The sequence below is a fragment of the Phocoena phocoena genome, chromosome 20, assembly GCF_963924675.1.
Source record: "Phocoena phocoena chromosome 20, mPhoPho1.1, whole genome shotgun sequence".
NCBI classification, from domain to species: Eukaryota; Metazoa; Chordata; class Mammalia; order Artiodactyla; family Phocoenidae; genus Phocoena; species Phocoena phocoena.
The window spans coordinates 10,903,482-10,930,136 of NC_089238.1; the positions used below are offsets into that span (position 1 = coordinate 10,903,482).

Genomic DNA, 26,655 nt, shown 5'->3' on the forward strand with positions numbered 1-26,655 from the left:
GCTCTCCGGCGCCTCCCCTCAGTCCGGCTCCCCCAACCCTCTCGCGGCGCCCTCTCTCTCCCCCATTGTCTGGGGCCTCCCCGCGTCTCCCTGCCCCTCCCTGCGCCGGCCCCGCCCCGGCCTCGGCGCCCCGCCCCCGGGCGGGAAGGGGGCGGGGCGAGGGCGCGGGGGCGGGGCGGGGCGGGCTGCGCGGGAGGTGCAGGTGCCGGCCGGGAGCGAGCGGCGGCGGCGGCGGCGGCGGCGGCACCACCATGGGCCGGGCCCGGCGCTTCCAGTGGCCGCTGCTGCTGCTGTGGGCGGCCGCGGCGGGGCCAGGTAGGGTCAGGGGCCGGGGCGGGGGGCGCGCCGCAGTGACAGCACGGCGGCCGCGGGGCCGCAGAGGCGGAACAATGCGCGCGGGGCCGGGCCGGGCCCCCTCCCCGGGACAAAGCGCAGCGCGGGCCGGGAGCCGCGAGCCGGGAGTCGCGAGCGGGGGAGGGGGCGCGGGCCCCGGCCGCCGTGCCGCAGCACCCCCCCACCCCGCACAGGCCCGGAGCCCGGCGGGACAAAGGGCCCGAGACCCCCAGTCCAGCCCCAAGCCAGCCTTCTCGGGGCCGGCCCCGCTGTCCTTCTGTCCGGTCTCTGGGTCCCTCTGTCCACCTGTCTCTGAGTCCCTCAGTCTCTCTCCTTGTCCCCCTACCCTTGTCCTCTGTCCCTCAGTCTCCAAGACTGTCCCTCTCTGTCTGTCCCCCTTTCTCCTTGCCTCCCTGTCCCCCAGCTCTCTGTCCTGTCTTTGTCCCCTACATCTGTCCCTTGGTCTCTGTCCCTTTTTACTGGGTCACTCTGCGTGCCCCCCATCATCCTCTCGACTCCCTTCTCTGTCCCCCTGTATTTTTGCCCTCCCTCTCTGCCCCCATTCTCCTTCTCTGTCCCTGTCTTACTGTCACCTCTGGTTCTCTGTCCCCCATCTGTCCCATTCCCTTGTCTCTCTGTCCTCTTTCTGTCATTTCTGTTTCTCTAGCCCCCTCTATCACCTATCTCCCTCATTCCCCACTCTCTCCCCTCTCACTGTCCCACTGTCTCCCTGTTCCCTGTCTCTCCGCCTCTCCTTTCTACCTTTGCCTCTCCTTTCTACCCTTACATCCTCCATCCTGGGCTCCCCCATTGCCATCTTTCGTTTCTCCATCTCTCTATCCCTCTGTGCCCCTGAAGAGGAATTGAGTCAGGGAGGGCATCCTGAAGGGCCCTGGAGGGAAAATGTGTATGGGGAACCTTGGCATGTGGACACACACGTGGATTCACCAAATGCCTTCCAAACGCTGCCCCTCCCCACCCGTTCACACACCCAGGCCACGACCTACAGAGAAGCCCCCTCCAGGACCTCCAGGGAGCCCTCCACATACCCTTATCACGCACAGTGAAAAGCTGGAGACCTCCAAGATAGGGTGACCCTGAGATCCAGGACAAGGTCAGGAAATGTCAGCCCCACACTCACACTCTCACACTGTGTGTGCCTGGTACCTGCCACAGGTCACCCCGTCCCCGGTGGGGGAAGCCACTCCTGGGGGGAATGGATGACTGGGAGGTGGCTGAGCAGAAGTGGGAGGGCCGTATGTCCTGTAGAAATTTGGGAGCTGTGACCAGATGGCACAGGGCTGGGGGCCTGCCTGGGTTTAAATCCTGGCTCTTGCCATTTGCCAGGGTAGCCAATGGCAAGCACCCTTCTCTCTTGGGGCCTCAGTTTCCCTTTCTGTAAAGTGGGGATGTTGAACTCGGTGACCTGAAAGGAAAGGAACTGCAACTTGGACCCCTGAAGGGGTTTCTGGTAAGCTGGGTGCAGTTACACCTTCCCCACTCGAGTCTGAGGCAAAGCCTCCCTCTCCTCTCCTCGGGGCAAGGTGAGGGGCAGAGTGGACCTGTCACCCTCCACCTTGCTTTCTTTTATAGTCTTCTGCCATCGCTTCAAAACTTTCACCATTACCTCCTTTCTTTGTGGCGGACATGCCACAATTTCCCAGATGAGCACTTTGGTACCTTAGCTACATCTCCATCCAATTTTGTCTTTCTTTCTTTCTTTGTTAGGCACTAAAACCCAGGCTCATAGACTCCTAGAACCAACGAATCCAGTAAACAAAGAACCTGAGGGTATTTTAGAACCGTTGACATCTTTAGGCTTCCAGAATCCCAAAGTCTTTAGAACCTTGACACCTTTAAAGTTCTAGATCTTTGCTGGCATTAGCATTCTAGCCTCCTGATATCTTCACAATTCTGAAACCTTGACCTCTTGGAGATCCTGAATCTTGACACCTCTGACATCTAGAATCTTGACGGCTTAGAATCGTGGGAATTTGGATTCTTAGAATCAGAGTATAGCCTAAGATGACCACCTTCCCAATTCGAGAATCCTTTCTCCAGCACATCTTGTGGCTTGTCCGTTGTTTGGTTTTAAAGTCACTGCTTCCTGGTACACTCATCCCTTCTATAAACTTTCTCTAAATAAAATGGTGTGGGACTTAACAAGTTGGGAGAGAGCTAGGTGTCATGGGAAGCACTCTGGAACCAGGCCTCTCTGATGTAATTCTGGGTCAGCCCCTGCCCTTTCCCGCTCTGAACCTCACTTCCCGTTCTGTAAAGCATGGGGTAGGCAGCTGGAGTACCTGATCTCAGAGGACCCTTCATGCTTTCCTTTTCTCTGGTTATCTCTGAATGGCTTTGGCCCCCAGATTTTAGGAGTTGTCCATGGTCCCCACGTTTCCCTTTTAGTCACTCCCCTTCCCCTCTCACCTTGCCCAGCCAGCAGGAGTAGGGATGGAAGATGGGGTTCATTTACACCCTGTCAAAACTGTATTCTCTTTTTCCTGGCTCCCTCATCTACCAAGAATACCAGCAGAGGCTGACGAGATTTATGCCAAGAGAAAGAAGGGGTCCAGGGTGGGTGGGCGAGAGGAAGTGAGAGAGAGATGGGTTGCCTGCCCAAAGATGCCCACAGGCAGAAACAGAGACCCAGAGGCCAGGAATTGGATGGAATAGAAAGGAGCAGAGGAAACAGATCTCCAGATCCAAAGAAAAGATAAAGAAGCTATGAAGAGTTGGGGGGCTTTGTGGAGGGAGAGTTTGTTGATCCCGAATCATGTTTCCCTCCCAAGTGACTCAGTCTTCCCTCCCTCCTAAAGCTCTGCCCAGCCACTCTGAAAACAGGCCTCTGTCACTGATCCTTACCCACCCATGAGCCGAATGCCGGAGTCCCCAGAGTGGGGGTCAGGTTCCGCGATGGATTCCAAGACCTTAGACGCAGCAGGGCTGGGGCCTGGGGTGGGTTAATGTCGTGTGAGCCTGGCCTGTCCCCGTCTTGGGGAACACAAAGGCAGCTTTCTCTCTCTGGGTGGGGTGAGAGGCGGGGGGTGCCGGGAGACCGTTGGACTCGCCAGCACCCATTGGCCTGTGGTACCAGGACACAAGCACCCACTGGTTCCTGCCTGTGCAGACCCCGGGCCCGTAGGTCCTCTGGGAACCGGGCACCAAGGCTCCTCAGCCGGCACCCAGTGGGGCAAGAGGGCGGCTGCAGAGCCCGGGCTCCTCTGGAAGGGGGCAAATAGAGGGCGCTGGGGGTGGAGGAGAGGACAGTGGGTGCTCAGTGCAGGCTCACCCCCTTCCTGGAGCAGGAATTCTTCCCCTGACCCCAAACCCAGGGGGAACCTCTGGAGGACTCCCCTACCCCCTGGCTGGGCTTGAGGCCCGGAATCCAGGGAGCTCTAAGTATCCCAGGAACGTGAGGACCACAGGGGGAACTTTGTGTGTGAGCTGCTGACTCACCCCTACGCCCCCACCTGATGCTTGCTTCGCAGACAGGAGGAGGACAAGCGCGCTGCGGAGCCGGGCTGTGTTCTGGGGGTTGAGGACTGTGGAGCTGGAGTCAGAAGTTCCCAGGAGAGAGCTGGGGGCCTGGACTCTGGGTCTGAGCGGGGAGGGGCGGGGGGCCTGGATCCTGAGTCTGATGGGGGAGGGGCCGGGGGTCTGGACTCTGGGTCTGAGAGGGGAGGTGCCGGGGGCCTGGACTCTGGGTCTGAGGGGGGAGGGGCCGGGGGCCTGGACTCTGGGTCTGAGGGGGGAGGGGCCGGGGGCCTGGACTCTGAGTCTGAGGGGGGAGGGGCCGGGGGTCTGGACTCTGGGTCTGAGGGAGGAGGGCCTGGGGTCTTAGACTCCTGGATCTGAGGGAGGAATGGAGCTTGAACTCCTGTGTCCAGAGGGAGAAGGGGGCTGGGGTCCCAGACTCCTAGATCTTGATGGAGGGTGGGGTGGGTACAGACTCTTGAGTCCTGAGAGAGGAAGGGGCTGGGGGTCCCGGTCCACGTTTCTGAGGGAGGAGGGGCTGGGACCCTGATGCCTAGGTCCTTCGAATACAGGCGCCTTCACAAGGCTGAGTTGGGGAAGAATTGATGCTTTGTGCGAGGATGTTCGGACTCCGCCATTGATGGGGGGCTGAGGGGGGGTTCGGTCAGGACGCAGGGATGTACCACCTCCCTAGGGGAGGATGTGGGGGAAGGAGGCATGATGCCACGAGCCCCCTGGGGAGAGGATATGGAGGTGGTGGCTGTGACCTTCCCGGAACTGTGACCTTGAGACTCCCTTGGGTATTCGCTGACTCAGGACCCAGGAAGTACTCCCCCCACTCGGCTTAGTCTCCGTGGAAACATCCACCAGCTGTGTAGCCTGGACCCCTGACTCCTGGGTCCTGAAGGAGGAGGGGGTTGGAGGCCCAGAATCCTGGATTTGAGGAGGGAGAAGGCTGAGGGCTTGGGGCTTCAGGATTTGAGGGAAGAAGATGCCGAGGACCCCGATTCCTGATCCTGATGGAGGAGGGCACTAGAAACCAGGGCTCCTGGATCCTGGGAGAGGAGGCAGCTGCGGGGGCTGGATTTCCAGGTCTAAAGGAGAAGAGTGCTGGATTCTGGGTCTCTACATGTCACCTGTTCAGCCACTCTTCCCCAAACCCTCCCCAGTCCCTTTTTCCAGTCACCATCCCCATGACGACTCCAGGCTGTCAACACAGTTTAAAGGGCCAGTGCCCCAGTCCCCAAGCTCAGCCCCTCTCTGACCAGAAAGTCCTGCCTCACCACCCCCCAACCCCGAAACAAAAGCTCCTAGGACATTAATATTCCAGGCACAGACACTGTTGGTTACTGACTCCTCAGGAGGGGGAGGGAATAAGACAAAAGCCCCCCACCCTCACCCTATGTGCACCCTCAAGCAGAGAGCAGGGGACACATTTGGGGGGGCAGACCCAGAGGTCCTGAGGGCTCCCAAGAGATGTTGAGTTTCTGCCACTGACTTGCCTGGGACCCCTGAGCCTCGTTTTCCACATCTATAAAATGGGGGGCTAGCATTGGGCTAGTCCTGAGGTCCAGGATCCACGGATAGGCTTCAAGATGTTTTTTTTTTTAAAGTACCAGAATGTGCAGGCAGGCCAATTCTCAGGTGGATGGGCATGTTTCCGGAGGTTATGATAACAGCAGCTTTGCACAGAGGGCTCCCTGAGCCTCAGGTCCTGGGCTAATCCTTGTGAATCAGGCATTGGCATCATCCCCACTTTACAGACAGGGCATCTGAGGCTCAGAAAGGTTAAGCCAGTTGTCCCAGGTCACACAGATGGCAAGTGGTCCAGCTGGGATCCACCCAGGTGTTTAAGATGAGAATAATGTGATGTCACAAAGTTGTTGTGAGGATGAAATGAGATCCTGCCTAACACGTGCGATTCATGCATCAGTCTCCCCAGAGACATCCCCATGCATGTGCCTCCCCAGGCACACTTCCAGGCGCTAGGGTGCAGCAGTAAACCCAAGGGGATTACATCCCTGCCTTCATGGGGTGTATATTCGAGTGATGAGGGACAAACAGACAACAAACAAGTATGCAAATTAATAAAATAAGTTCAGTGAACTTTCCATAGAGGAAATAAAACAGTGGTGATGAAATAGGAAGTGTTCTGGAGGGGAAGGCCCAGGGAGTGAGCAAAGGCGTCTCTGATCAGAGGCACAGAGGCCTGAATGAGAACAGGAAGCAGTCCTGGGATGATCAAGGGGGAAGAACATTCCTGGCAGATGGAAGAGCCAGTGCAAAGGCCCTGAGGTGGGAACAAGCTCAGCATGTTTGAGGGACATCAAGGCCAATGGGCCCAGAGTGAAGTGAGTAGCTGGAAGGTGGTCGGAACTGTGGTCAGAGAAGGGCCACCACCAAGTACCTTGAAGACCCAGGGAAGGGGTCTAGATTTTATTCTAAGGACAGCCTTCAGAGTGTTGTAAACACTCTGGCTGTGTTGAGACTGGCCTGGGGGGAGGCAGGTGGGGAAGAAGGGAGACTCATGAATAGCTCTTGAAGGACCAGGTAACAGATGGTGTCCTTGGACTAGGTGATGGTAGGTGAGGTAGCCAAAGGTGAACAGGTTTGGGATATATTTTGGAAATAGAATGGATAGATCTTGCTGATGTTAGAGGTGAGGGAAAGGGTGAAAACTTGCATGACTTCTAGGTATTTTGGTCTAAGCCACCAGGTTGTGACATTTACCGAGACTGAGAAAACGTGGGAAGGAAAATATTTGGGGCAAGGATTGGACATGTTAAAATTGATATTCTGGGAAGGACTAGATAAACCCCTAATAGTGGCTTAAATTCACAAAGCGTTATATTCAAAGATAAAAGAAGCCAGAAGTAGGCATCCAGGCCTTTTATGGCAGCTCCACATCATCACCAGAGACCCAGGCACCTTCCAGCTCTGGGTTCCAGAATTCCATCGCATCCTAATTCCATAAAGGTGACCTGGTGGAAAAAGGACTTATCCCCTTTCTTTAGAAAGTCCTCTCAAAATTATCACATGACACTTTTCCTGATATCCAGTCGGACAAAATTTTATCACATGGCCTCACTTAGCTGCAAAGGAGTCTGGGAAATTTCTCTTTCTGCTGGATATAGGGCAACCGTAAAATACAACCAGGGTTCTTTTTCTAAAGAGAAAGGGAAGAATGGATGCTGGGTAGGAAGCTAGCTGTCTCTGCCTCCTCTCCCCAGAATTAATCTTTTCCGCCCCTCAGCCCCCAAAATCAGGTTACCTGTCCCTCTTACAGGGACCATAACACTTCTGATGGGATTTTACAGTGATCTGTGTCTACCTCTCCATAAATATTGAAGGCCTTCCAGGACAGGGACCTCTTGTGACTCATCTCTGGGCACCCAGCCCCTGAAAACCTCCCCGCTGCTCAAATGAATGAATGAGACAGTATGTAAGAGACATGAAGCGATAGTTGTCCAGCATTTAAAGGTAAATAACCAGATCTGATCATGACTCTTTCCTGCTTCAGTTTCTCCACTGGCCTTCAGGATAAAAGCTAATCTCCTAGCCTGGCATTTGAGGCCCTTCATAAGCACATCCCACAACCCCTCACCAATGCTGGACACTTTTCACCCAGAGAACCAGGAATGGATGTGGATGCAGGTTATGGAATCAGAAAGATCTGGAGGCAGACCCTGCCTCTGCCACTCTCAGGCTGTGACCTTGGCCAAGTCATTTTCTCTCTCTGGACCAATCTTCTCATCTATAAAATGGGAACTGGGAAAAAAAGACAACAACTGGGGATTGATAATAATAATGCCTCCCTTGTTCAGGTATTATGATGATTAAATGGAAATTATATACGTAATGCCCCTAGCACAAAGCCTGGAACAGGAAGTGCCTAATAAACAGAAGCTATTTGGCTATTGTTGTTTTGAAGATGACGGTGACAGTGATGATGCTGTTGACGATTCATCTCAGCTTTGAGCTTTACGCTCTTTCCTTGGCTGGGAACACCCCCTTACTAACCCCTTACCTTGTCCCTCTGTTGGATTAATCAGGGTGAGTTAACTGCTATAACAACAGCCCTGAAATCTCAATGGCTTAACAAAAAAGTGTACTTCTCACTCATGCTACAGTCCTGTGCAGTCAGGTCACAGGGGGCAGGAAGTCAGGGCCCTGGGCTCCTTCCAGCTTGTGATCCTGTCCTCCTCTGGGTTTTGGGGAGTCCTCTCCATTCAGCCAGTATGAAGGATTGCAAGTGAGATGAGCCAGGCTGGAAGAGGGGTTTCTCTCTTCTGCCTACAGCCCATCGGCCAGAAATCAGTCACATGGCCCCACCTAAGCACAAGGGATCCTAGGAAATGTAACCTAATAGAGAGTGTGGTACCAGTTAACTTCAGCGGTTTTCGGAGACCCTCCAAATCATAGGTCTTTAAACAGCAATTATGTTTTTTGCTCATGACTCTGGGGGTCAGCAATTTGGACTGTATCAGTCGGGTATCTCTTCTCTTGGTCTCACCAGGAGTCACTCATGTAGCTACAGTCACCTGGTGGTGCCACTGGGGCTGGGTGGTCTGGGATGGCCTCACTCACATGCTTGGCAGTTGGTGCTGGCTTCCGGCTGGGCTTCTCTCTCCATGTGGTCTCTCATCCTCAAGGAAGCTGGTTCGGGCATGTTCACCTGACAGTGTCAGGGCAGCAAGAGGGCATGCACGGAAGCTGCAAGGTCCCTTGAGACCTAGGCTCCAGAACTCATACAATATCACTTCTAGCAAAGTGATATTCACTTCAAAGCAAGTCACAAGGCCTCCCCAGATTCGCAGGGTCAGAGTGCTTCATTAGTGGGAAGAGCAGCGAAGTCAGCTCACAAAGGGCACATACAGGGATGGGAAGAATATCGTGGCCATCTCTACAGACAAGTTACAACATGTGCTCAGATGTGAAAGACGGGGTTTGGTGAACACATGGCAGTTTCCCGTACCTGGTGAACTCCTGTGCATTCTTTAAAATGTGGATCCAATGGAGCTTTCTTGTAGAGCCTTCCCTGATCACCCCTCTCCCTGGGTGGTCTTAGTCTCCGCTTCCTCTGGGCTCCCAGCGTGCCCTGTGCTACCCCCATTAGAGCATATTCCGCTGGATCTTGACGGCACCTCCTCTAGAGCAGGGGGCAGGTTTTCTCCATCTCCCGGACTCCAGCCTGCAGGAAGTGTTGGGTGTAATGAACTGAATGAGAGGGAAAGGAGAGGGATTGGAGGTTTGGATGGGCGAGGAACAGAGGGAGAGAGCAAAGACTGAATTGCACCCCTCAATGAGTCTCCTATCCTGTCTCTCTGTCTGCTGGTCCAGGGGCAGGACAGGAAGTACAGACAGAGAATGTGACAGTGGCTGAGGGTGGGGTGGCTGAGATAACCTGCCGTCTGCACCAGTATGATGGATCTATAGTTGTCATTCAGAACCCCGCCCGGCAGACCCTCTTCTTCAATGGTACCCGTGGTGAGTGCTGGGGTCTGGAATCCTGAGTCTTGAAGGAGGAGAGGACTGGGGCCTGACAGAGGACAGAGCTGAGACTCTGGACTCCAGGGTCTGAGGGAGGAGGGGGCTGGGGGCCTGGACTCCTGGTCCTGTGGGTGGGAGGGCATGAAACGTTCTGGGTACCCAAGGGAGTAACTAGGTGGGCACCTTAGACGCATGCGTATGGTTGGAGAAAAGAGGCAGAGGGCTGAACTCGAAGCTCCTGGAGAAAGGGTGGGACTTCTGAGGTCAGGATTCCCCAAGTTCACTCTTGTCGTTCACTCTCTAGCCCTGAAGGATGAGCGTTTCCAGCTTGAGGAGTTCTCCCCACGCCGGGTACGGATCCGGCTCTCAGATGCGCGCCTGGAGGACGAGGGGGGCTACTTCTGCCAGCTCTACACGGAGGATACCCACCACCAGATTGCCACGCTCACTGTACTGGGTAACGGCCTCCCCCTCCTCAGACCCATCCCTTCTCCTTTCTCCTCTGCTTATCCCTTATCCTGAGACCTGACCCTGGCTGTTTTTAACCTCCTGGACATCTGGTCCCAGTAAATAAGGCCGGCCTTCCTGACCTCTGGCCTCTGTGTTTGAACCCTGCCACCTGGGACCCTTGTTCCCTTTGGTCCCTGGAATCCCGCAGCCTGGTTACTTTGAGCCCACCTTGGTGCCTCCCTTGATCTCCTCCTTGCCCCCTTCTCCCTGCGGCAGTGGCCCCGGAGAATCCTGTAGTGGAGGTCCGGGAACAGGCGGTGGAGGGCGGCGAGGTGGAGCTCAGCTGCCTTGTTCCACGGTCCCGACCGGCCGCCGTCCTGCGCTGGCACCGGGACCGAAAGGAGCTGAAAGGTACTACCTGGGATCAGGGATGGGGGTGGGCGGGGGAGGTGCCAGCGAAGGGCGGGACTTAAGAGGAGGCGGGGTTCCAGGAGGCACGGCTTGGGAAGGGCTGTTTATACGTGGGCGGGGCCTGAAGAAGAGTGCACAGCTTTGGCAGACACTAGTCACTCAATATATAGCTATTGAATGAACTGATAGATGAGAGGGCGTGGGGTGAAAGAGGGGCGAGCTTTGGGAAGAGCCACGTGGGGTGGTGGGCCTCTTTCGAGGACGGCGTGGTTTGGAGAAGTAGAGGCGAGGGCTGTGGATAAGGGGCGGAGCTTGGCAAATAGCCTGCTTCGGGACTGGCTTGGGGGTGGGGTGCTCCTTCGGTGGGCGGAGCCATAACGCCGACCTGACAGTGTCTGGGCGGGTCTTGGCAGGAGTGAGCAGCAGCCAGGAAAATGGCAAGGTCTGGAGCGTGGCGAGCACAGTGCGGTTTCGTGTCGACCGCAAGGACGACGGCGGTATCGTCATCTGCGAGGCGCAGAACCAGGCGCTGCCCTCCGGACACAGCAAACAGACGCAGTACGTGCTGGACGTGCAGTGTAAGTGCCTGGCGGGCCGGCACCCGGGGGAGGGAGTGTACCACCGCCCCCCCCCCCCGCCTGTCCCCGGGGGAGTTCCTAGTCTGCATGATGACCCGGACAACCACTCTCTCATCTCACTTCTGCCCACAGACTCCCCCACGGCCCGGATCCATGCCTCCCAAGCTGTGGTGAGGGAGGGAGACACGCTGGTGCTGACATGTGCTGTGACGGGGAACCCCAGGTGAGCTCTGGGGCCCGAGACTTCAGGGTCCTGAGGAGAATAGGGCTGGGAACCTGGACACCTGTGTCTCAGGAAAGGGGACTGGGCTAACAGAGGGGGCTGCGGCTCAGGCTTCTGAGTCCTGAGAAAGGAGGGGTCTGGAGCTAGATCGTGAGGAAGGAGGCCGTGGGGTCCCGGACTCCTGGATTCTCAGGGTGGAAGGGGCTGGGGGAAAGGCTGGGATTCCTGAGACCCTGGTGATGGGTGGAAGCTGGGTCCAGGACTGTTGGTTTTCTAGGAAGGAAAGGGCTTATAAGGACCCTCTTATTTGGAGATGCGGCATGTCTAGATTCCTGAAACGTCAGAATCGGGTGCTGACACCTGCGTCCCTAACTCTCATTATATACCCCCGCCCAGGCCAAACCAGATCCGCTGGAACCGCGGTAATGAGTCTTTGCCAGAGCGGGCCGAGGCAGTCGGGGAGACGCTTACGCTGCCCGGCCTGGTATCCGCGGATAATGGCACCTACACCTGCGAGGCGTCGAACAAGCACGGCCACGCGAGGGCGCTCTATGTGCTCGTGGTCTACGGTGAGGACGCGCGGCGGCAGGCCTGGGGGCAGGGCTCAGGGTAGGGGCGGGGCCTCCCGGGGTCTCCGCACTGTCCTGTGTGGGCAAAGAATGATTCCAGGGGGTCAAAAGCCCACAGAGTTCTTATAGTTCTGGGGCCAGACTGATCGTCTGGGTTCAGATTCAGTTCTGCAGCGTCCTGTTGCCGAGTAACTTCGTGCCTTAGTTTCCTCATCGGTAAAGTGGAAATAAACAACAGCACCTACCTCATAGGGTTGTTGTGAAGACTATATGAGCTAAATATATAAGGCGGTTGGAGGCCCCTAGCACAAAGTAAGTGTTATGTGTTCAGCTCCTATGACGGTGGGGCAGGAATTTTGGAGTGGTTGGGCCCTAGCTCAGCATTTTAAATACCTGGAGCGTTTCAGAAAAGATGGGGAGGGACTTGGACCTGAAGACAAAAGAAAAGGGATGTGTTCTTTCTGTTCTCTGGGGGGTGGGGTGGGGCGGGGGGGAGGAGGCAGGTAGATATTAGCGAAATGACTCGGGGGCCGGGTCGGGCATTGTACAAACCTACACGCATTCCTTGAGGAAGCGGAGCATTAAGAATGGCACCAGGGGAAGGGGCCACCAGGTGGCAGTGATTTGAGGGGCGTGGCACATAAGGGGGCGCGGTTGGACGTGGCGTGCAGAATGGTTTAAGAGATTGGCAGCGATTGGCCCGGGCTGGGACCGTCCTCTGATGACCTGGGCCTGCCCCCCTGTCCTTTTGGCAGACCCTGGTGCGGTGGTAGAGGCTCAGACGTCGGTGCCGTACGCCATTGTGGGCGGCATCCTGGCGCTACTGGTGTTTCTGATCATCTGTGTGCTGGTGGGCATGGTCTGGTGCTCAGTACGGCAGAAGGGTGAGTGGGGGCGGGGTCTCAAATTCAGCGAGGGGTGTGGTTAGTTGTGGCGTTCGGAAAGGGGTGGGGCCTAAAACCCGATTCGAAAGAGGGCGGGCGTAGAGCCGGGAGGGGGAGGAACCTAGATCCAGGATTTGAAACCTGAGGCCCAGATCCCGAAAAGGGGCGGGTCTTTTGCTGCAGGACCCTAAAAGAGGTGAAGGGTTGAAGCTGAATTAAGACCATGCGTTTGAATTCCTAATTGCTGAGTTCGTTGGGAGCAGAGCAAGGGGATACTAGCAAGAGAACGGATAAGGGTTGATCTTTACGTGAACTTTTGGAGTCTTCCTAATTCTGCTTTTACCTCTTCCTCTGCCCCTGTTTTGCTCTTCCCTGGACTTGATTCCCTCTCCCTGTATGTTCCGTCTCTCTCTCTTCCTTCGTCTGGTATGTCTTTGTCGGCCTCCCTGTCTGACTCTTGGGTCCACACATATCTGTTGCCTCTGCCCCGGGGTCTGTCACCCCTCAGGCTCCTATCTGACCCACGAGGCCAGTGGCCTGGATGAGCAGGGGGAAGCAAGAGAAGCCTTTCTCAATGGCAGCGATGGACACAAGAGGAAAGAAGAATTCTTTATCTGACCCCACCTCCACCCCAGGCATGGGCCTGGGCTGGGGTCCACCCCACTGCCAGCTGCAAAGACATTTACCGGAGTCTGGGATGGTGGGCTTCTCCCCCCACCACTAACACCTCAGACGCTTGGGCAGGGATGGGGGTGTCAGATGCCTGGGTCTCTGCAAGGGCCAGAAGCAAGGGCCCAGAGGTCTGGGTCCCCCAGGGGGGCAAGGGCCAAAGGTCCAGACCCCCAAGTCCAGGGAGGGCAGTAGGGATTGGGTTGGGGGAAGATAACTGGGGGAAGGCCAAGGCCCCTAGGCTGCAGAACCAGGTCTTGTGGGGAGGGGTCAGATTCTGGGAAGGGTGGGGTGGGCAGGGAAGGGGAACAGAGATATCTTTGGGGGTCCCAGACCCCATGCCAGCCATTGGAGGAGTTCCACAGAGCTCTGGGCACCTCTTTGCAAAGCCATGTTTGCACGGTGGGGGTAAGGGTGGGGGGAGGGTGTGGAAACAGGGATTCTGTGTCTTTGTGTCATAACTTTGATGGGGGCGATGAGGGAGACAGCCCCAACTTTTCTCCAATCTCCCCTTCCCCAGGCTCCTGGGCTCTCCTTCCCTCTACCTCCTTCCCCCACATCTGTCCCTTCCATATTTGTCTCTCTGTCCACCCACTCCTTGGGGGGCCTTCCCCATCTCTCCTCCAGGCCCCCCGGGGAGGGAGAAAGGAGTTTGGGGGGAGGGTGCATTGCTCTCTATGGTTTTATATATAATATATTAAAAAAAATCAAAAATCTGTATGAAAATATCAGATTGTGCCCCCCTCCCCCCATTCCTGGCTTTTGCCCCCTTTTTCTTGTTTAAAAAAAAAAAAGAAACACACATTTTGTACGGGGCAGGGAGGGGAACGGGGAGGGGGTTTGGCAATCCCACTAACCACCATTAAACTGAGGAGAGAACAAGTGTTTGGGGTGGCTGTGTGTCTGTCCCTCTGCCCAGAGCTGTACCATGTTGGGAGGGGTGCTGAACTGAGGGAGGAGGGAGGGAGGGTGATGGTTGCTGGTGGACGGTGTAGGCCAGTAGAGGGTCCTTACTTCTCCAAGGGCACCTCCACCCTTCCAAGAAACCTGTTTTTTTCCGGGTTAGTCTTTCAGCCAAAAGTCACCCAGTCTTGTCTCTTCAGGAGCCACTGAGCTACCCCATCCCCACCCAATAGCCTGGACCCTTCCCCTGGCTTACCCCCACCCCTAACATCAATCTCCAGAGCTTTCAATTACTCACACCTTGCCCTGTCAAAACCTGTCCCTGCCCTGCTCAAAAATCTTTCCCTAGCTCCCCTTCATCTCTAGATCAAGTCAAAGCCCCTTAGCCTGGCATTCCAGGCCCCTCATTCATTCATCTAAATTTTAGACAAGTGATTCTAATTTTTGAGTCAAAAATATATTGACCTTACTTGAGTGCCAGTTACTGCTCAAAGGGCTGGAGATGCCATGGTAAATAAAACAGGCAAATGTTAGGGGTTCCAGACAGCTTAGCACTAAGCGCAAACTTGATCCTGTTCTAGGCACTGAGGACCCAAAGTGAAAAAGGTTGACTCCAGTCTTAGCTTCACAAAGCTTTCATGAGGAAACCAGACTACAGCAAGGACGGAAAAAAACAAAACAAAACAAAAACTTAACTTCAGATTGCCATAAGTACTATTAATATAAAATACCGAGTAAGGGGATGTGGGTATTGTTCTCTTTTAACTTGTTATTATGGAAAACATCAAACATACAGAAGTAGACAGAACAGGACAATGAAGCCCCTGTCACCCCAGCTTCAACAACCATCACCTCATAGCCAATCCTGCTTTATCCCATAACCCTTTCACTTCTCTAAAGCCAATCTGGAGGTGCTATCTTAAAAAGATCAGAGGAAGCCTGTCACATTGACATCTGTGCCAAGACATGAATGATGAGCACAAGAGCAGCTACTCAAAGATCAGAGGGAAAAGCATTTTCAGGCAAAGGGAACAGCAAGGGCAAAGAACTGAGATGGTAAAGAGATTGGAGTGTTAGAGGGGAAGTGGAAGTAGATAGGATTGGATGGGGATGGGGGTTGAAGTCAGAGATGAGCAGGGTTAGACCATGTGTATAGCTCCTGGGCCATGATAAAGGGTTTGGATTTTTTTCTAAATGTAACGGGAGCTCATTGGAGGATCTTAAACTGGAATGTGAGTCACGTCCAGGAAGCCTGGAATTCTGCAATAGCTTCCTATACCTTCATCGTAAAGTCTGAGCTCCTAACGACGCCTGTAGGAGACTTTCCCCTCTCTGACTCTGTTCCAGGTACACTAAACTGCTTTCACTTCCTCCAACCAGGCAATTTTTTTTTGCCCCTAGGCCTTTGCCCTTGCTGTTCCCTCTGCCAGAAAGACTCCCTGGGGCAGGCGCCTCCTGTGGCTCCCACAGCTTCCTCTGCTTTACTCATCCCCAAGTCTGACCACTCCGGGTTGTGGTTCTGATTATGTGTGAATCTCCTTCCTTTGACCGGGGGGCCAGCAGGATAGAGGCCGGGCATGTTCACTGCGGAAACCATAGTGCCCTGTAGCACAGGGCCTGACACACAAGAGAGCAATAAATATTTATCCTGGTTATGGGGAGAGGGTTGTGAGGGTTGGTAAGGTTCTTGTCCGTTGTGCCCCCTCTCCGGATGCAAACTGATTCCGACTGAACTGAGGATGCCCGCTTCGCGCTAGTCCGCAGTCCCTGTGCGCATGCGCTATTGCCCGGCGGTTTCCATCCACCCCCACCCCAAAGCCCCTCATATGCTAATCAATGCGCTCCGGAGTATGGCCCCTCCGGGGAATATGCAAATCAGCTCTGCCATCGCCCGAGGCCTCCCATTGTCCCGCGCTAAGGTTATGCAAATGACCAGGCCTCAGGTCCAGGATCCAGGCAGAGCTGGTACCCCCACCCCACCCCCAGCGCATCCCATTCTCTGTAAGGCGCGTTCACGATCGGTCACGCACGCGCAAGCCTTGCAGTTTCTCGTACCGTCCGGCTGCGGACTGTACCAAGTAAATCCGGACAGCGAGGGGCAAGGCCCGGAACCCCCTGCGCGAGCCTTGTCGATGGCCCGACTCAGCCCCTCTTCCCACTATGCTACAGGAATGGTCTATCTCGCCGCGCAAGCGCCCTAGGCTTTTCACGCCCCTCGCACTCCCTCCTACCCCACTTGCAGCGCAGGCGCAAAGCCGGGGCGTGCAGCCGCAGCAGCCGAGCCGGAGCTGGGGCCGCCAGCGCCGGTGAGTGTCCGGGATGGAGGTGCGCGGGGCATGCTGGGAAGCGGGCACTACGGCACCGCTGCATGATGGGAGTGACGGCTCCCGTCACGGAGGAGCCGGCAGCAGTCTTGGGCCGTGACGGCTTGAGCGCGAAATCCAGGCTCCCTTTTCTCCCCCAACTCATCTCCGTGCCGTCCTGGGGCATCCTGGGAAAATGGGACGCCGTGCCCTAAAGCATTGTGGGAGTCTGTCAGCTAGTCGTTATGAGCCTGCTGAATTCTGGGATTATCCTAGCTTCTTGTGGGGAACCCTGCCTTTTGTCATACACCTTCCGCTGAGCATCCTGGAAGCTTGGAGTGCTTCGACGAAGAGCGCCTTGGAAGGTGGTCATTATAGGCTCGAGGCATCCTGGGGAAAACTGCAGCAGCAGGGGGGACTGGGCCTTATGGTCCCAAGGTTTTGTTCTTGCCTCCTCTCCCTAGCGTTGTGGGAATGGGTGCCTATTATGTTCGCGCATGGCATCTTGGGAGTTGGTTGCTGTAGGCTCATGACACTGTGGGGTCTCCGGCACCGTTTGCGTTATGGTAGTGAGAGAACCTCATTTATGCCCCTCTAAGATCGTAGAAGCCTGTCTGGCCGCCATGTTCACTGTAGGTATGGGACTTGGGCACCAAGGACTACCTCCATTCCTGACATCTGGAATACTCTGGAAGGGGCTTTGTGTGATGTGGGCTTGGGGAAGGGTAGGCTGCACTGGTGAGCAATGTCTCCTGCTAATCCCATAGGAAGTTCTGATTGTCCCTGGTGTATGGTTGCCAGTTATAATATAGAACGCCCAGTTAAATTTGAATTTCAGGTTAACAACAAAGAACTATTTAATATACCCATGTTCCATGCAGTATTTGAGGTGTACATTTCTAAAAGACTCTATCTGGAATTCAAACTTAACTGGGTATTGTATACTTTTATTTACTAAATCTGGCAACCTATCCTGGCATAAAGTAGAGTTCCCAAATTAAATGGAGCCCTATAGGCAATAGGGTATTATGAGAACTCTGCCAGTTATGAATCCTCTCTGTCCTTAAAGCCCAATCCAAGTGTCTTTAGAAAGCTCACCTGCCATTGATGCCAGCTTTCTCGTGCCCCAGCCTCCTCCAGGCTTCAATCCTAATCTTTTTCTCTTTAGTCCCCGGCATTAAACTCGACCCCTAGAGTTTGAAGGGAATCATGCGTTTTCCACCATATTAGCCAGTGCCCAGCACAGGCCTTGGTATATAAGAGGTGCAGTTGAGGCTGCCAGCCCCTTCGTAACTTGCTCTGCCTGGCTCTCTACTCTCAGGGAGCACAGTGGGAGAAAAAGAAGTGCTCTGTGTGTGTGTGTGTGTGTGTGTGTGTGTAGGGAGTATTGATGAAGAGGGAGAGAAAGGAGAGGAGTCAGAGAAGGCTTCTTGGAAGAGGCAGAGGGGGTGTTTGGCTGAGGAGAAGTATAGAGGTTCTTGTGTTTGAGGTGGGCTTTGGAGAGAGAGTAAGAGTTCTCCAGGCAGACATGGGGGAAGGAGCACATTCTAGACAGCAGTTGTAGGATTTACTAAGACCCACAGATGTGAAAAGTCCTGTCGTGCACAGGGAGAGGTGAGAAGTCTGGAATGGTGGGGGTTTATAGAGGGCTGGGGTTGCGGGTAGTAATAGCCACTGCTAATGGAGTACCTGCCACATACCACCAATTTATATCAACGAGCCTACTGAATCTTCAAAAAATCTTTTCCGCTGAAGGATCATTTTATGAGAGGTAGGATGACATGGCTTCAAATCCTAGTTCACCCATCTACCAGTTGGTATGATAATTCTCTTTGTGCCTCAATTTCCTCATCTGTGCAAAGGAGATAATGTCTCAACGTGGTTACAAGTACGTAAGTTAAGCCCTAGAAGCCCTTTTTGTACCTAGAAGGAAACAGGCTAGAGAAGAAAGGTCCTTTGTTTGAAGCTGCGCAGCTAGAACGTGGCAGATTTAGGATTCAAACCTAGGCATCATCTTGCCAAGGTGTAAATTGATAAAGGATTAGGGCAGGGGCTTCCCTGGTGGCGCAGTGTTTAAGAATCCGCCTGCCAATGCAGGGGACACGGGCTCGAGCCCTGGTCCAGGAAGATCCCACATGCGGTGGAACGACTAAGCCCGTGCGCCACAACTACTGCGCTCTAGAGCCTGCGAGCCACAACTCCTGAGCCCACGCACCTAGAGCCTGTGCTCCGCAACAGGAGAAGCCACCGCAATGAGAAGCCCGCGCACCACAATGAAGAGTAGCCCCCGCTCGCCGCAGTTAGAGAAAGCCCGTGTGCAGCAACGAAGACCCAATGCAGCCAAAAATAAATAAAAACTAAATTAAAAGAAAAAAAGGAGGGCTCACATTCGCAAATCAGTTCAACCATACTAGTTTTTAAAATATAGAACTACTTCTAGACTGGTTGGTATATCAGCACTATTCCAAGTAATCCCCACCCCCAGCTGCCACTTTGGACTCTTCCCCCCGCCCCAGACTTTCCCACAGCCTAGCAAGCAAAGAGTTAATGCCTGGCGTAGGCCGACGTTCCCCTCTCAGTTCTGATTGGTGCCCATGTTGGTGCTCGCTGTTAAATATTTGGAATATTACCCTTCCCCACCCCATTGAATGAGAACCAGATGGGGAAATTAAGGCCTGCAGCGGGACAGAGCCTGCAGTGAAGGCTCTGTAGGCAGTCAAGGCCCTTCAGGCAGTCCAGGACAGGGTTGGGATCTGAGCACACTGAGTCCTGGGGAGGCAGATGCTATGTAAAAGTTTATTGAGTCATCACAGGCCTTTCCTTCCCCTGTCCAGCATCCCCCTCTACCTGCTGACATCCTGCATCAGAGGACTCGTGGCCGACGTGTGGCTGTGGAAAGCTGGCCAGGGAGGGACACTGCCCAGCTGCTGCTCTGCTCCTGTCTCCTGTCCCCTCCCCTGGCCATGACAGAAACCCGTGAGCCAGCTGAGACTGGGGGCTACGCCAGCCTGGAGGAAGACGATGAGGACCTCTCTCCAGGTGAGATGGCCTTCGAGGTGGTGGTGTTGGCTTGACTATCTTCCTGGTTTGGGATTGGGGCTCCGCTGAGAAATCTTGACGGGGAGTGGCTCCTTATCTCGCTAGGTTTTCTGTTCTGATTAGGACTCTGTGTCCTGCTAGGGGATCCCTTCCTGCTGAGACTTCTGGGGGTTATAGATTGGCTGGGATTGCTCTCCTTGTGATCACTTTCTTTGCTGGAAGTTCTGGATCGGCTGTGGTCTCTCTTCTTTCTGGGAGTTCTAGATGGGCTGTAATCGTTCTCCTTGCTAGAAGTTCTAGTTTGGCTGAGATCTCTCCCCTTGCTGGAGGTTGGAGATCGTCTGAGAGCACTCTCTTTTCTGGGGGTTCTGGATCGACTGTAATATCTTTCCTTGCTGGAGGTTCTAGTTTGGCTGTGATCTCTCTCCTCACTGAAGGTTCTAGATTGGCTGTGATCTTTCTCTTTTCTGAGGGTTCTAGATTGGCTGTGATTTCTTTCCTTGCTGGAGGTTCTGAATTGGCTGTGATCTCTTTCCTTGCTGGAGATTCTAGTTTGGCTGTAATCCCTCTCCGTGCTGGGGGTTCTGGAGTGGCTGCGACCGCTCTCCTTACTGGGGGTTCTGGACAGGGTGCAACCTCTCTCCTTACTGGGGGTTCTAGATCGGCTGTGGACTCTCTCCTTGCTGGGGCTTCTAGACCGTCTGTGACCTCTCTCCTTGCTGTGGGTTCTAGATCGTCTGTGACCTCTCTCTCCGTGCTGGGGCTTCTAGACTGGCTGTAACATCTTTCCCTTTTGGGGGTTCTAAATTGGTTTTAAGTTTTCCCCTTGCTGCAGATTCTAGAGTGGCTGTGTCTTCCCATCTGACTGGGAGTTCCCTTCCGGGTACGACTTCTTGCCCTGCTATGATTTCTCTTCCAGCTGTGACCTCTCACCCTGCCGTGGGCCCTCTCCCTACTGCGACTTCTTGCCCTTCTAGGCATTCTAGACCAGCTGCGACTTCGGGGCTGGCTGGGGGTGCTAGACTGGCTGTGACTTTGGGGCCTGCTGGGTGCACTACCTTGGTTGTAACTCTCGACCCTGCTGAACACTTCAGTAGGGCTGTAACTCCATCCCTTGCTGGGGGTGATCTTCTGACTATAACTCTTCACCCTCCTCGATGATGATGGAGACGGGCAGTGACCTCTCTCCTCGAAGGGAGTTCTAGACAGAAGTACCTGTCTTTGCCCTACTGGGGGTTCCAGCCAGGCTGGAGCTCTTCCCCATATCCAAGGCTCCTGGGAGGCTGTAGCTCCTCTTTCTGCTCACATTTCTAGGCTGGCTATCACTCCTTTCCCGGTTGTTGGTTCTCAGCTGGCTGTAACTCTTTCCCCAACTCTGTTTTCGCTGGGAAGTAGGAGTTCTCACCCTGCTGGGCATACCTGGTCTGGCACCATTAGTTCTTATCCTGCTGGGAGTGCTGGCCCCGTTGGCTGACCTCCTGGAGCTGCGGCTTCCCCTTCTGCCGGGAGTTCTGCCTCGGCTGTGGGTGCCTCTGCGCCGGGGGCGTCTTACCCTGCTGGCCTTGCTGGCTTTGCTGGTCCTGGTGTCAGTGCTAGCTTTGCTAGGCGTTCGGGCCGTGCCGTGGGCTCGGGACTTGTTGCTGGGCTGGTTAGAAGGGGCTGCCTTTGTACTTGCCCATTTGGGAGATTCGGAAATGCTTGGGCTCGTGACCGAGTTAGGGGCGGTCACAGGTTTGGTGGACACAGAGGGGCTGTTGGGCATTGCCGATTTGGTGGTCTTCAAGGAGGCAGGAGGATTGGGAGACGCTGTGGGCATCGAGGGTCCCACGGACGCTGGAGACATGCTGGGCTTCCGGGCTCTCGCAGGTGGAGAAGGCAGGGTGGCTGCAAAATGGCCTATGGTCCAGGAAGTCACGGTGGACACAAAAGGCCTGGTAGCCGTGGGTGACCACCTGATTGCCTTTCCCAGGCCAACTTCATGAAGTCGCAGTGGGCAGTGAAGACTCTGGAGGGGAGGTGGTGTGAAGTCAGAGATGGGAGGAGAAAGAGGGGTGGAGCCCCAGCTCAAAGCTGGAGGTGTTTCGTCTGTGGTTTGCAGCCGTTCAGCAAATGCCTCCCCAGGCTGCCTTATGCTCAGCATTGCTAGGGACACAGAGATGGGTCAGACCCACGTCCTGCCTTCCAGGAGTCTCCAGTCTCCAGACCCAGACCGTCACTGTCCAGGCTGTCAGGGTGTGTTAGGGGGCAGGGCGACCCCAGACGAGAGAGGCACTGACTGCCTGGGCAGTCAGGGAGGACATCACAGAAGAGGTGACGTGGAGCTGGCGCCTTAAAGAGGAGCAGGAGTTTGCTAGTCGAGAAGGAGAGGGTCGCTCCAGGTGGGAGAAGAGCAGACGCGAAGGCCTGGAGGAGGGAGAGCAGGGCCACCCTTGTTCATTCAATCCACACATCCCGTTGGAGACCCCAGATAAGTCAGAGCTGCCCCTGAGGGGTTTCTAGCCTGAAGGAGGAGACATTCTGGGGCTCAGATGGCTACAGCCTTTAGGACAGTGACAGGGGAGATGGAGCCAGGGTGGAGGGAACAGGGGAGAGACCCTCTGCCTGAAGTCATCGGGGGTGGTGACTTCATGGAGGACGGAGCCTGTGCTGGGCCCTGAAGGATGAGTAGGAGATCGCCAGGCAGATAGAGTGGGGAACAGCGTTCCAGGCAGAGGGACCAGCCCACGACAAGGCCTCGGGAAACATTTGTTAAATGGCAGACAGACAGCAGGACAGAGGCAGGAACAAGTAAGAGACAGAGAGAGCTGCAGGGAAGGACGGACGCTCAGCAAACATAACCTGTTCTTCTGAGCTGGGTGATGCTGGGGACCCAGCGCTGAGTCAGACCAGGCTTGCCCGCTGGTCTGGTGGGGAAAGGACTGGAACACAGGTGACCACAGCCCTGCAGGCTCAGGACTAGGACAGCCAGGGGGCAAGAGCAAGTGACCGGCTGCCTGGGATTAGGAGATCTGGGATGCTCTCATCAGGGAGGAAAGCCTCCTTCTGGGTCCTTAAAGGATAACGGGAGACATTCCCAGCAGAGGGAATGGCATGTGTGAAAGCCGCAGAAAAGCCTGTCAAATTGAATGCCAGGCACAAAGAAAGTGTTCTAGATGCTAGGGACGCAGTCATGAGCCAGACGAAGTCCCTGCTTTCAGGGACAGGCAGTAAACGTATAAGCAGGTGTTACATACAGTACCTTGAGGAGAAAAATAAAGCAGAGTTAGGGGCGTAGAGAGTGCTAGGGAGGGATTGCTGGTTAGACGGACTGACCAGGGTTTCACCGAAGTGACACTTGAGCAGAGATGTGACAGAGGGGAGGGATCAAGGCTTAGTCCCTCTGCAGAAAGGGTGGCAAAGGCCCTGAGGTGGGTGCCGGCCCAGGGAGTTGAGGGACGTGAGGAGGCAGTGGGGCTGGCTCAGTGGTAACGGGGTCCCTGTACGCTGCCAGGGGAAACTGAGGAAGGGGGGCCAGTGGGTACAGGGCTAGGCTGCCACAGTCCTAGGAGATGCTTTGGGCAGGCTTCTGCCACCACGTCTGTAGAAGCCGGTATTTTGCTGCCGCCGTAGTAGGGGCTCCCCTCTCCACACCCCCCATAACAGTTGTTGGTGTCACCCTTCCTGTACAGTGACTTTCCATTCTTTTTTTAAACCTAAACTTGTCCTAGGCATGTCCTTCATACCCATGAAATCACAGTAATATATCTATATTTACAAATAAATATTTTAACTCACTTAACTAGATATTTTTATATATATATATATAAAACCACATATATCAGAGTATGTGTATGTGTTTTAATTTGCTGAAGTACCTGTTCACGTGTTTGTCTCCCTAAAATGATCCAGTGTAGGCCATCACCCACATTTAGCTCTTTCCCTGTTTAACTGTGACTGGAGGCCAGTGAGTCACCTAACCTCTCTGTGCCTCAGTTTCCCCAGTTGTCACTTAGGGATAATAGTACCTCCCTCAGGGTTGTTGTAAGGATTAGTTGAGTTAATATATAAAAAACAAGGTTCTTAAAATAGTAGTGGACACTGTCATTGTTGTTTTTATTACTCCTACGTCTCCTACTTTGTTCTTTTTAAACCCCTAAGATACAGTTCGTGCAAGACGTTCATTTGCTTGACACACAGATGCTGCCTGTTCTGCACGATGGGGATCCATCTGTGGGGAGAGCAGGGTCGGGCCGGGCTGCCCTCTCCATACTGTGGCGAGTCTGAACGGGGCTCAGGGAGGGGACAGCCGGGCACAGCGCTCCGTCCCCTGATGCCGCCGTCTTTCCTCTTCCGCCCCCTTTAGGCCCCGAGCATTCCTCTGACTCCGAATATACTCTCTCAGAGCCGGACTCCGAAGAGGAAGAAGATGAGGAGGAGGAGGAAGAGGAGACCACTGATGACCCCGAATATGACCCCGGCTACAAGGTGAAGCAGCGCCTGGGGGGGGGCCGGGGGGGCCCATCCCGCCGGGCCCCCCGTGCGGCCCAGCTCCCGGGCCCCCCAGCCCAGCCCTGCCAGCTCTGTGGCCGCTCTGCCCTTGGGGAGGCCCCACCGGGCACCCCACCTTGCCGGCTCTGCTGCCCCGCTACAGCCCCCCAGGAAGCGCCAGCTCCTGAAAGCAGGGCCCTCGGGGAGGAAGAGGAGGAGCCGCCTCGGGCTGGGGAGGGCCGACCAGCTGGGAGGGGGGAGGAGGGGGAGGGGGAGGAGGGGGAGGAGGAGGAGGAGGAGGGCGGCGCCTACCACTGTACCGAGTGCGAGGATTCCTTTGACAACCTCGGGGAGCTGCACGGGCACTTCATGCTGCATGCCCGGGGTGAGGTGTAGGGAGCGCCCAGACCTAGGGAGCTCGGCAGAGGGGTGGGGCGGGTGGGGTGGGAGGAGGGGGCTGAGGACATCGGGGTGGTCGCGGTGGTCACGGGGATGGGGTCCCACTGATCTGTGCCGTCTTAGCAGTAGTTGTGTGAAAGCCAGAATAAAAGCCAAATTCTGTGTCGGCCGAGTGTGCATTTGAGGTGTGTGTGTGTGTGTGTGTGTGTGTGTGTGTGTGAGCTCGAGGGTATAAGGCATGCGCCTGGGCATTTACCTCACCATCCCTGGGCTCCTTGGGGAAAGCTAAGGATCGTTGTTGCTGAGATAATTAACGTTTACTAAGTGCATACGTTCAGTGTGGTTCCCATTATTTCATCATGGACCCCGTGATGCACAGGCTCACACACAACAGAATTTTTTGCTCACGTCATAGTCCAGGATGGGTGTTTCAGGTTGGCCGGTAACCTCCATATGGTGATTTGGGGACCCAGGCCATCCTGTAACCCTTTTGGCATTCACATGGTCATGGCTGGGTGTCCATGGCCTGGGTTCTGCCAGAGGAAGAGGAAAGAGAGCCTGGACAGGTACACATGTTCTCCTAGAAGCCCCAGCCTGGAGGGGGCACGTAGTGCTTCCACTTACGTCCCTTTGCTGAGAGATTAGTCACATGGCCACAGGCTGCTGCAAGGGAGTCTGGGAAAGGCGGTCTAGCCAAGTGCCCAGAAAATGGTTTGTGGAAGACAGCTCGTGCTCTCTGCCACTTCATCCAAGAACCTTCACAAAGAGGACTTTAATTATAATCACAGCTCTGCTTCCTGAGTGCTTCCTGGGTGCCAAGTGCCAGTCCAAGAGCTTTATGTATATTCACTAAGAGAAGTTGTGCATCTAGGAACTTACAGAAATAGAACTTTAATTATAATTACAGCTGCCATTTTCCCGGCACTTACAGAGTGCTGCGTTTTATTTACATGAGATCATCGGGTCCTTAGAATAACTCTGCGAGGTAGGGACTGTGATCCATTAATTCATTTAACAAATACCTTTTGAATACTTGCTGTGTGCTAAGCATTGGGAACACACCAGTGAATAAAATAAAATCCTTGTCCTCGTGGAGCTTACATGGAGGTGGGAGGGGACCACCGGTGGGGACAGATAGTAAACAAAAAGTAAACAAGAAGGATGTAATATATGCTGGATGTAAGTGCTGTGGAGAAAAATAGAGAAGAGAAGGGGGAACAGTTCTGGAAGAGGGTGCAGTTTTAAATAGTGTAGTCCTCCCTGAGGAGGTGACAGAGACCTAAGCAGAGACCTGAGAAAGGGAGGGAGGGAGCCTGGCACACGGGTGGGAAGAGCGATCTAGGCGAGGGGGGGTGGGGCAGGAGCCTGCCCCACGTGTCAATTAGGCAAGAGTGGCTGGAGGGGATAAGGGATGGCAGAGCTGGAGGGATGAGGTCAGAGGGGAACAGAGGGTCAGCTTATTACAGCCTTGTGGAAACACAGGCTCTTGCTCTGAGATGGGAAGTACTAATTCACAGAAGCTTGGCACTGAAGCTCCTTTGAAAATAGAAGCCTAATTATAATAATAGCTACCATTTACTGAGCATTTACTGTGTGCCAAGCTCTGTTCTAAGGCGCTTTACATGTGTTAACTCATAGAAGCTTGGCAACTAAGAACCTTCAAGAATAGAACCTGAATTATCATAATGGCTCACAGCGGACCAGGCCCTGGGCTAAGCGCTTTATATGGACGATCACATCGGATCCTTATGAGGTAGGGACTGTTACTTATTACTCATTCATTCAGCAGTGATTTATTGAATACCTAGGAGATGCAGGCACTATTTGGGGAGCTGGGAGTAGAGTGGTGAACACAATGAACAAAAATCCCTGCCTTTGTGGAGGTTATATTATAAAGGGGAAAACAGATACTTGAATATTTAAGTAAAACGTTTAGAATGTTAGAAGGTTATAAGTGCTGTGGAGGAAAAGAGAAGGGGGATGGGGAGGCTTGTGTGTGTGTGTGTGAAGCAGTTTCAAATGGGTGTGTGTGTGAAGCAGTTTCAAATGGGGTAGTCAGGAAAGGCTTCACTAAAAAGGTGACATCAAAGCAGAGATCTAGAGGAGGAGGAACGGGCCATATGGCTGTGGGAACAGCAAGTGCAAAGGCCCTGAGGTGGAACCTGCTTGGGATGTTTGTTGAAGAGCACTTGGGGCCACAAGGCTGTTGCTGAGGAAGGCAGGGGGAAGACTGGTGGGAACACAAGAGCAGAGACGGGCAGAGAAAAGCAGAGGGGAAGAGGACCGGGTCACACAGGCCATTAATACCGACTCTGACTTTCTCTCCGAGTATGTCGTCATCATCATAATTCTTAGAGGCGTAGGGGCTGCTATCACGACCATTTTACAACTGCTACAGCCAGGGCACAGAGAGGTTGAGTAATCTTCTAGAGGTCACACAGCTGGGAAGAAGCAGAGGCC

At 54.5% G+C, this 26,655-nt stretch overlaps 3 protein-coding genes across 3 annotated transcripts; 2 read left to right on the forward strand and 1 right to left on the reverse strand.

The window, feature by feature from the left end:
• Positions 1–251: 251 nt before the first annotated feature.
• On the forward strand, positions 252–13,033 carry CADM4 (cell adhesion molecule 4). Its single transcript, XM_065899541.1, has 9 exons — positions 252–315; positions 9,151–9,297; positions 9,605–9,757; positions 10,027–10,161; positions 10,575–10,739; positions 10,872–10,962; positions 11,359–11,531; positions 12,287–12,415; positions 12,924–13,033. The coding sequence occupies exons 1-9, from the start codon at positions 252–254 to the stop codon at positions 13,031–13,033; spliced, it is 1,167 nt and encodes a 388-aa protein (XP_065755613.1).
• A 3,199-nt stretch (positions 13,034–16,232) lies between these two features.
• Positions 16,233–24,192, forward strand: ZNF428 (zinc finger protein 428). Its single transcript, XM_065899334.1, has 3 exons — positions 16,233–16,293; positions 19,104–19,329; positions 23,672–24,192. Exons 2-3 carry the CDS (start codon positions 19,254–19,256, stop codon positions 24,190–24,192), a joined length of 597 nt encoding a protein of 198 aa, XP_065755406.1. The 5' UTR covers positions 16,233–16,293; positions 19,104–19,253.
• SRRM5 (serine/arginine repetitive matrix 5) lies at positions 19,501–21,469 on the reverse strand. The gene is given in 4 exon segments (XM_065898975.1): positions 19,501–19,652; positions 19,978–20,080; positions 20,083–20,535; positions 20,537–21,469. Coding segments are annotated over 4 exon segments (1,641 nt in total).
• Positions 24,193–26,655: the final 2,463 nt, after the last annotated feature.